This window comes from Orycteropus afer, unplaced genomic scaffold (genome assembly GCF_000298275.1).
Source record: "Orycteropus afer afer isolate SDZICR_OR568_19922 unplaced genomic scaffold, OryAfe1.0 scaffold00136, whole genome shotgun sequence".
NCBI lineage: Eukaryota > Metazoa > Chordata > Mammalia > Tubulidentata > Orycteropodidae > Orycteropus > Orycteropus afer.
The window spans coordinates 2,839,038-2,849,038 of NW_006921723.1; the positions used below are offsets into that span (position 1 = coordinate 2,839,038).

Sequence of the window (10,001 nt, forward strand, 5' to 3'; positions counted from 1 at the left end):
CCCCTTTGCCCCACAGCTCGGGGACACGCAGAGCTGCCAGCTGCGGTGCCGCGACCGTGACCCCAGCCTGCGGCCCTCGCAGGTGAGGCGCATACGGCGCCGGCCCGTGGACCCGGTTCTCTCTGAGGGAAGTATAGGATTGGGGTTTCTGGCGAGGAAGGGGCCAGGGATGGTTTTCCTTCGATGGCGTCCATGGTTGACGATGGGGGTCTGTCTCTGCAGTGGGGGCGTGTGCGGGAATTGAGGGTCTCTCCAATCGGGGCGAGTGTGGAGGTTAGGATCGCTCCGATAGGAGTGTCGAGGATGAAGTCCTTCAGATGGGGCAAGTGCAGGGGTCGAATGGTCCCTCCGATGAGGGAGGGGCCAGAGATGACGGTCTCTCGGATGGTGTCGGAGGTATTCCTTACGCGGGGGTGGGGTGTTGTCCCTCCGATGGGGGAGGGGCAGATGATTCGAGTCTTTTCAATGGGAGCGGGATGAGGGTCCCTTTGGCAGAGGGAGTGAGACAGAGACTGAGGAGCCCGCTGTCCCCTCCCCCACTGCCCAGCCAAGCTCTGCTGCGCAAGGACCCTGCGGGGCCCAACCTCACCTCCCTCCTCTTCCTGGGCTCCAGCAGCATCCACTTCCCCCTTGCATGCCCCCCCCAACTACTAGCCTCCACTCATACCCTCAACCCTCTCCCCCTCCGGATCACAATTTCCTATACGCAAAAGGTGATGAGACCTCCCTTGATCCCATCCCAATCCCTCTCAATCCCCCTCCTCCAAGGATCTCATGGGGCCCATTTCCCTCCGTCCTCCCGAACCCTGTGTCTCTCATTGCCCAGCCTACTCCTTAAGCTTCCCCCCCCCACCCGCGCTCATATCCTTCCGCCTTCCCCCAAGCTCATCCCAGATTTTGAGATGTAGGGCCCTCCTCTCTCTCCCTCCTCCTGTGAGTGCTTCGCCCCCCTTCATCCTCGTGTTCCACCCCTGCCCCTGGCGTGAGCCCGGCCTGACCCCCGGTGTCCCTCCCAGGTGGGGCCCGCGGGCCCCTCTGAGTCTCCGTATGACAGGGCTGTCCTGATCAGCGCCTGTGAGCGTGGCTGCCGCCTTTTTTCCATCTGCCGCTTTGTGGCCCGGAGCTCCAAGCCCAACGTCACCCAGGCCGAGTGTGAAGCAGGTGAGGGAGTGCCAGGTTGGGAGGGTGGAAGGACAGTAGGGGGGGGGGCCCTACCGCCTAATTGCCCTTCCTGCCGGCAGCCTGCGTGGAGGCCTATGTGAAGGAATCAGAGCAGCAGGCCTGTAGCGAGGGGTGCTGGAGCCAGCCCCCTGAGCCAGAGGCTGAGCAAGAGCAGGAGCAGAAGGTGAGTGCGCCCATTTACCTCTCCGCTCTCTGCCCCAGCCCTCCCACTGTACCCCTCCTCATCTGTCGGGGGCTCCTAGCCTGCAGGGTGACCCCGCCTGCAGTGCTGCCACTGCGCTAGCCTCAGGTGTCCCATCTGTGACATGGGAAGAGCCCCTGCCACCACCCTTCCTGCCCCCCGCCAGAAGTAAATGGCTTATCAAGGCCTGAGTGGCGCCTGTCTCAAATTCCTCAAGTCACCAGAGGTGCAGAGGATGGTTGGGTCCCACCCTGTGTAGTTCCCAGGGGCTTTGCAGAAGCAGGACTTGAACCCACAGGTGCAGGGCTGGCATCCACCCTTGGGTTGCTGTCTTCAGCACCACCAGAACTAACTTTACTGAGCACCTGCTGTGTGCAGCCAGTGCTGGGCTAACCACATTCCCTGTGTTGTCCTACTGGCTTCCTGATGACTGGTGGCTGCTGTCATGGATGGGGGGGGGGATGTGCTAGGAACTGGGACTCTTGAAGGAGGAACCAATAGGAGCAGCCTCTCAAGCACTCGCCCTCTACCCCTGAAGAGAAACAGTAACTGCTAATCTGTTGTCCATGTGTGAGTGCATCTAGGATGCATCTGGGGGATGACATCACCATTTTACAGTTGGGCAAACTGAAGCTCAGAAAGCCAGTCAGCTCAGCCAGAGACCCATGAGCTGGGTCTGCCCAGAAAGTCCTTTCTCCCCATCCACCAACGTTCTGTATCTCTAGGCTATTTCTCTGTTCAGAAGAGTGCACTGTCACTATCTCCCTTCCCTATTCCAAGCTGCCCCTTGTTGTTGTTGTTGTTTGCCATCGAGTCGGCCCGACTCATAGCGACCCCTCCTTGGGTTTCCGAGGCAGTATCACTATGGAAGTAGGATTGCCCAACCTTCCTTCCGAGGAGTGGCAAGCTGCCCCTAGACATGGTAGAAATAAGAGTGACAATGGCCATAAAAAGTTTATTAACAGCAGCAACTGTGCATTAGGTGTTTGTGCTGTGTTAGGCTCTTGGCTGACATTGCTTGGTTGCAATCTCATAGTGGCCCCAGGAAGGGAGAAAGGCATCCCCATTTTAAGGCTCAGAGAGAGCAATCTACTTCTTTAAGGAAAAACAGCAAGCTGAAGGCAGCATCAAAGTCTGTGTTCATTATGTGACACTCTGTTGCCCCAAACTGCTTAGCCAAACCTGATTACCAGAATTCTCCCAGCCCCCCTGTTTCTGGTTCCACTGATGATTGATTGGTTAATGCCCTACCTTGGTGACATTTCTGTCCTTTGGGCTTCTACATTGCCAGAGAAAGGTCCTGGAAGCTCCAGGTGGGGCCCTTTCACTCCTGGAGCTGTTCTCCACTCTCTGCAATGATTTTGTCAACTCGGCCCAGGGCTTTGTGTCTTCCACATGGACATACTACCTGCAGACCGACAATGGGAAGGTGGTGGTGTTCCAGGTGAGAGCTCTGGAGGGGGCACCCCAGAGCACAGGTGGCTGGTCTGGATAGGAAGGGGCAATGCATTGGCTTATGGAATGCAAAGTCCATGGGTGACTAGCTTCAGGTACAGCAGATCCAAGGGTTCAGGGTCCATTCCTCCCCTGTGCCCTGCCTTCCCTTGTGGTAATATCATTCCCAGGCAAGCACTCCCCTCTTGAGAGCAGGATGGGATGCCCAAGGCATCAGGTTGCCAGCTAGACTGGGTTCATTTTGATTGGCCCTGGCTGATTTTGTGGCCACCTCTCAGCTCATCCTTGTAGTGCTGATGGCTTGGCTACTTCTAGAGTTGGAGGTTGAGGTAAAAGAAACCCAAGGTGTGTAGAGTAACAGAGTAAAAAACATCCCTGACATCCCAGTCCAGCCCTATGGGAGGGTGTCCTCCCTCCCCCCAGCAGAGCTAGGTGCCAGCTAGTGTGGGATCTTGTGGCCCCTGTGAGATTTGCAGTGGTGCCTGCCAGGGCCAAGGTACTGCCCTTCTCACAAGCCTCCTGCTGTCTTGTCCCTGGTCCAGACACAGCCTGTGGTAGAGAGCCCTGGGCCCGAGGGGTCACATCTGCAGCGAGTGGAAGTTACCTGGCGAGGATCCCACCCTGAGGCCCTGGAGGTGCATGTGGGTAAGGTCTAGCCTCACCAGGGTTTCTCCCATAGGGTCTCACTTCCCCACGAGTCCTTGTGGGCAAACAGACATGTTAAGATTGGGGTCTCCATGTCTCAACTCCTGAAGTTACACAATCTGGCTTCCAGAGTTTTGTGGTCCATCTCCCAGGATTCCACGGTCCATCTCCCAACTCCTGGGGTCCCACAGCCCTCCTCCTATGGTAACATGGTCCATTCCCCAGGGTCACAAGGCCTACTTCCCAAGGTTCTACTGTCCATTGCCAGGACCCCATGCCCCATTCTCCTAGTCCTGTGATCTTTTCTCCTCTGCAATGCTGGTGAGGCCTCCTGGGTAAGGCCTGGAAACCGCTAAGCAATGGTGACTGCCCCACAGACCCCATAGGCCCATTGGACAAGGTGAGGAAGGCCAAGATCCGAGTCAAGACCAGCAACAAGGCCAAGGTGGAGTCTGAAGAACTCCAGGACAATGACTTCCTCAGCTGCATGTCCCGGTGAGTATTGGGACTTTGAGGGAAGGCTTGGATATGGACTGGAGGAAAAGGGGCTCCCCTAGACCCCCACCCAGGCCACTGAGCAGAGCCCATTCGGTTGGCAGGCGTTCGGGACTGCCTCGATGGATCCTGGCCTGCTGCCTCTTCCTCTCTGTGCTGGTGATGCTGTGGCTAAGCTGTTCCACCTTGGTGACTGCACCTGGCCAGCACCTCAAGTTCCAGGTGGGTGGAGCCAGTGGGGGCCTGTGGGCAGGGCAGGCAATGGAGCAGGCGCAGAAAGGGATCTTGGGGCAGGGCGGGCACGGAGGGCCAGAGCCAGGGCCAGGGCCAGGGCCGGGAGGTGTGCTGAGAACTGCACTCTAGCGTTGTTTTCGGCCACCCTGTCTTCCACCGAGGCAGAGCTACTCCTGAGTTGTCATGCGATATTGGGCAGGGTGGGAAGCCCATCCTGAATCAGGGTGGCATGAGGTCAGGAGTGGGTAGGAGGAGCCTGGCCAGGGCTGGAGGTCTCAGTGAGCCCTTTCCCTCTGTGCCCTGCCCCTTCTGCAGCCCCTGGCCCTGGAGCAGCACAAGGGCTTCGTAGTAGAGCCAGACTGGTCCCTGTACCCGCCCCCGTCGCCCGCCTGTGAGGACAGCCCCCCACCCTACCAGCTGAAGCTGGACCTCACCAAGCTGTAGGCCCCTGTCCTTGACCCTGACTGACCATGGGGGTTTCCCAAGTTAGGGTTGTGGGGCTCTTGGGGTGGCATTCACCTGGAACGGCAGAGGGCTGGGCAATGGGGCCCTCCTTGGTCTCCTCCACCCCAAATCCTCCTGCCCCATACCCCTGGGGAGGGTATGCCCAGTTGGGGGGCAGGAAAAGACCTTGGCTCCTCACATGCCCCCTTCCCCACCCCCATGCTTTTTGTCTTCTGTTGTGTGGCTTCCTGAGTATTTGTACCCAGTCCTGTGTCCCTTCCTCCTTCCTTCTCTGTCCCCTCTCAGGGGGGCTGAGGCCCCAGGAAGTCACCTCTAGCTGGGGGTTTCCTCCTGTTTTCCTGCCCAGCCTCCTGAGACCCCAGCCTATACCAGAGGGGGTGGCTGGGGCTGCTGCATGGGATATGGGGAGGAATAAACAGTGTATATAAAAGATGTCTGGAACTCAGTCTGCTTCTGTCTGTCCCTCTGGTTGCCCTCGGGGGAGTGGTCTGAGCATAGCAGTGGCCCTGCCTGCTGGGCCCTGAGATGAGAGAGACCTCTAGAACTGCCTGCTGGCACAAGGGGTGTGAACCAGCACATCATACTTTCAATAAACGAGTGTCTGTGGAAAAGGGGCTCATGCCCTTGACTGGGTCTCAGTGTCCCCACACCAGGTACAGTGACTGTCGATGGAGTCTCTTCCCATCCCAGCATCCCTCCTGTCATCTTTTCCATGCACTTGCCATGGGCGAGGAGTCACATAAGAGGATCTTGCCTCCATCTTCCCTGTCTCTTCTATGGGCTCCCCAAAGCCCTTCCAATGAACTCTCTTTTAACTGAAGTTGACTAGTTGGTAAACTGTTGGTCTCTGTTGGTGGCCACCAGAGGTTCCTGGCTGGCTTGGGCCTCATCTCCTGGGGAGAGTTTGGGGTTAGAGGCCTGGTGGACCCTGACCCACAGGGACTAGGACTTGGGTTCCTGGGGCTCCAAACTGATGGAGGCCTGTGGGTGGGTGATGGGAGAGAGGGAGAGTTAGAGGGAGTCAGCATGGCTATCTGCCCCTTCATCATCTCTACCTCTGTCCATCCACTGCTGCCAGTAGGAGGGGGTGGGAGGAGGCAGAGGTGTGGTGTTTCTCTCCCCTCCCCTCTCTCCACCTTGACCCAGCCAGCCTGGTTGGGGTGACCCAGGTGACCCACATCCATCCACACCTTTGAAAAACATCTCTTTTAATATATGTATGTATGTGTGTGTGTGTGTCTATATAGATAGATAGATACATAAATAAATATACATATGTACATGTCTGTGGGTGTGTTTTATATATATATATACATACATACATATATATATATATATATATATATACACACACATATATTCTCACCCACACACATGTATAAAAAAACAAACCCACTACCTTCGAGTCAGTTCTGACTCAGCGATCCCCATTGGGTTGCCAAGGCAGTAAATCTCCACGGACGCAAATTGCCCGGTCTTCCTTTGAACCGCCAGCTTTCTGGTTAGCAGTCAAATGCTTTAGGCAGTGTGCCACCAGAGCTCCATATATACATACGTATACATACATACAGATATACACATAGGAGCTCTGGTAGCGTAATGCCTAAGGCATTTGACTGCTAACCAGAAGGCTGGTGGTTCAAACCCACCACCCACTCCTTGGAAGGAAGGTTGGGCAATCTACTTCTGTAGTGATACTGCCTCGCAAAATATGTTTATTTTTTTATTGAGTTGAAAATATACATAAGGAAACACCATCTCAACGATTTCTGCACGTGCATTTCGGTGACATAGATTACATTCTTCGAGTTGTGCAACCATTTGCACTATCCTTTTCCAAATTGTCCCACCGCTGTTAACATAAACTCCAAATCAGACCAACCCTTTGCTGTTGAGTCAATTTCAACTCATAGTGACCCTATATGACAGAGCAGAGCTTCCCCATAGGATTTCCAAGGTTGAAATCTTTATGGAAGCAGATTGCCACATCTTTTTTCCATGAAGGGGCTGATGGGTTCAAACTGTCGACCTTTCAGTTAGCTGCTGAACACTTTAACCACCACTGCACCTCCTGGGCTCTTTAACATAAACTCACAGCCCCCTAAATAAAAACTTTCCCTTCGCTCTCCCTCCCACTATTGATAAACCTGGGTTTCTACATATGCTTGTTTCCACTCCATTGATAAGCCTGGGTTTCTACATATGCTTGTTTCATAGAAGTGAGATCACAGAGTATGCTTTTGGGACTGATTTCATTCAGCATGATGTTTTTAAGGTTCACCCATGTTGTGGCATGAGTCAGGATTTCATTTCTCTTTAACGGCTGTGTGATATACCATTGTGTGGATGGACCACGTGTGTTTATCCTTCATCTATTGATGGACGTTTTGTTGGTGCCCGCATTTTGGCTCTTGTGAAAAGTGCTGCAAAGAACATTGGTGTGCGGGTTTCTGTTTGCATTCCTGCCCTGCGCTTTTTCTGGGCAGAGACCTAGAAGGGGAAGGGCTGGGTCATATGGCAGATCTAGGTTCAACTTTTCAAGGAACTGCCAAACTGTTTTCCACAGTTTGCATTTAATTTAATGTTTTGTGGTAAAATACTTAATGTAATATTTTGTGGTAAGATATACATAATGTAAAATGTACCCATTTTTGAGTGTACAGCTCAGTGGTGGTAAATACATTCACAGTGCTAATCACCCCAAACAGAAACCCTGTACCCATTAAACAAGGACTTCCCACTATCTCCTCCCCCCATCCTCTGGTAACCTCTGTTCTACTTTCTGTCTCTATGAATGTTATTGGCTGCCACAGAGTCGGCCACGAACTCAGTGCCACCTATGCACAGTGAACAAAAGGCCACTGGTCCTGTGCCATCATGATCACTTGTGGATCCGAGTATTGCAACCCATAGTGTTTTCACTTCTGATTTTCAGAAGTTGGTAGCCAGGCCTTTGCTCCTAGTCTGTCTTAGACTGGAAGCTCCTGGTGGCTGTGCAGGAGGGGCACTGGCTAGTAATCCAGTGCGGTTCCCCCACATGGGAGGGGGGGGATTCCACTGATGAACCACCATTGCCCCATCTATGAAAGTAATCTCTCCTGAATGTTCTCGTCTGAGTGGCCCAGCAACATACGGGAACAGCAGGGTTCAACAGAGACGATGTTAAGCCCTAGGACTTGTGCTGGGCCCTGGTGGGATTCCAGGCAGCTTCTGGGAAACTCACCCAGAAAACAGAGCTGGCGAGGAAGAACTGTGACAAAGGCAGGCTAGCACTGCCCAGGAGAAATGCTCTCTCTGCCCTATCTCATTGTGGTTAGGCACACTTGTGATATGCTGGGTGCCACTGAGGAACTGGAATTTCCACCGCAACAGGTGCACATCGCAGCTGAAATGCTGCCATTGGTCAGCCTGGCCTCAGGAGGACTCCATCCATCCAGTCCTCTGATTGGTTCCTGCCTCTCCCTAGCCGCCTGTCTTCATTGCTTTGGAAACCTGAGTGCCACCACCTTGATTTTCTTTCTTCTTTCTCTCTCTCCTTATCCCAAGAGCCAACCTGTCTCCCTGGCCCCAGCCCTTACACTTCTTTTTAACCCTCTGGCTACCATTGACTACTGTGTCACCTCCTCTCTGCAACCCCCCCAGCCAGACTCCAGTGGCTTGTCCACACAGAGGCTGGAAGCTATAGAAAGCAAATCAGATCTCAAGCATCTCCCCCTTTGAGGGTTTAGTGTTGCCTTCAGAAGCTCAAACATCAAAACTTGTGAGAAGCCCCCCGCCATGAGCTAACCTCTCATAATCACTTCTCCAGCCATAGACACTGCCCCTTGCTCCCTGTGCCCGTGCTGCACAGGGGTCCCTCTAGATTTTCTGATCCTTCCTTGTTTCTTCCTGCCCTAGGGCCTTTGCACATGCATTTCTCTCTGCCAGGAGCACCCGCCTAGCCTTTCTCTGACCATCACCAAGTTCTCCATTCTAATGGCTCCTCCTCAGTAAAAGTGTTCCAACCTGGGCCCCCCAAACTGGCCCAACAACCTATGTGACACCCCGTTCTACTCCCTGCCCACCTTCCTTGCTCTTGTCCCACTGACGATTAATAATGTTAGCCTCCTTTGACAAAATCTTTTTATTTAATTTTTAATTTTATAATTATTTATTATTATTATTGGGAGCTCTGGTGGCGTAGTGCTTAAGGCATTTGATGCCAGCCAGAAAGGTGGCGGTTCAAACCCACCAGCCACTCCTCAGAAGGAAGATTGACCAATCTATTTCCATAATGATACTGCCTCGGAAACCCAAGGAGGGGTCACTATGAGTCGAATCCGAATTGATGGCAGTGAGTTTATTATTATTATTATTGTGATTTGGGTGAAAGTTTACAGAGCAAATTCACTTTCCATACAGCAGCTCACATACACTTTGTCTCATGAGATTGACTACAATTTCCCACAATGCAACAGCTCCCCTCCCACTTCCTCCCCATAGTTACCTCTTCCCTGTGTCCTTGCCTCCATGAACTCCTGCCCCCTCAGCTGTCTCCCTGTGCATACACAGCTCTTCTTTCTCCCATGATTGTTCTCTCCAAGGAGTGTATCTACCTCAGGTAAATGCTCATCTCATATGCCTGTCTTTTGTTTGGCTGGAAGGCACAGGTGTGGGTTCAATTCCAGACCTGAAGGGCAGCTAGGGGCTATAGTCTCAGTGGTTCCACCAGGCTCTATCAGACCAGCAAACCTGGTCCCCCCCCCTTTTTTTTTCCAAATGATTTTGAGTTTTGTTTCACATTGTTCTCCCACTCTATCCAGGATCTCCTACATAGATCCCTGCCTCCGAGTGGTTGACAATGGTAGCTGGGTACCATCTAGTTCTTCTGGTCTCTGAGCATCACATGGTATACCAGTCACTTGGACTAATTGTTTCCAAGAAACTTTGGTTTTCTTCATTATTGTTTGCTCTGGACAAAGAAAAACCCATCGCTGTATCTAGATGACCGCTTGCAAGCTTTTAAGATCCCAGTCACTACTCGCCAAAGTAAGATGTGGAACAATGTTTTGTGTAGTTATGCCAATTGACCTTGATGTCCTCTGGCAACTAAGGTCCTGAGCCCACAGGTCCAACTACTTGCTCCTTCTGGGTAGCTGGCTGTGGCCAAGGAGTGACTACAGCCTTGACCCTTGTCAGCACTACTATATGCCTGGGAGTTCTTACAGAACATACCACTACACTTGTAGAAACATTGTCTGCCAACCCTATACATGGTTTTGGGCACACTCCCCCCTGCATGTTGTTGTTGTTGTTATGTGCTGTGGAGTCAGACCTGACTCATAGCGAGTCCTCCTTGGGTTTC

At 53.0% G+C, this 10,001-nt stretch overlaps 1 protein-coding gene across 1 annotated transcript in view; it reads left to right on the forward strand.

Annotated features, from left to right (window-relative positions):
* Positions 1-4,636, forward strand: part of TMEM59L (transmembrane protein 59 like) — a 13,743-nt gene extending 9,107 nt beyond the window's left edge. Inside the window, exons 4-11 of the mRNA XM_007945480.1 lie at positions 1-82; positions 1,017-1,161; positions 1,242-1,345; positions 2,655-2,807; positions 3,361-3,463; positions 3,841-3,958; positions 4,063-4,180; positions 4,508-4,636. The exon at positions 1-82 is cut by the window's left edge and continues 6 nt beyond it. Of these exons, the coding sequence (XP_007943671.1) occupies positions 1-82; positions 1,017-1,161; positions 1,242-1,345; positions 2,655-2,807; positions 3,361-3,463; positions 3,841-3,958; positions 4,063-4,180; positions 4,508-4,636 (952 nt within the window). The remainder of the gene's footprint in view (positions 83-1,016; positions 1,162-1,241; positions 1,346-2,654; positions 2,808-3,360; positions 3,464-3,840; positions 3,959-4,062; positions 4,181-4,507) is intronic.
* The last annotated feature ends 5,365 nt before the right edge of the window (positions 4,637-10,001 follow it).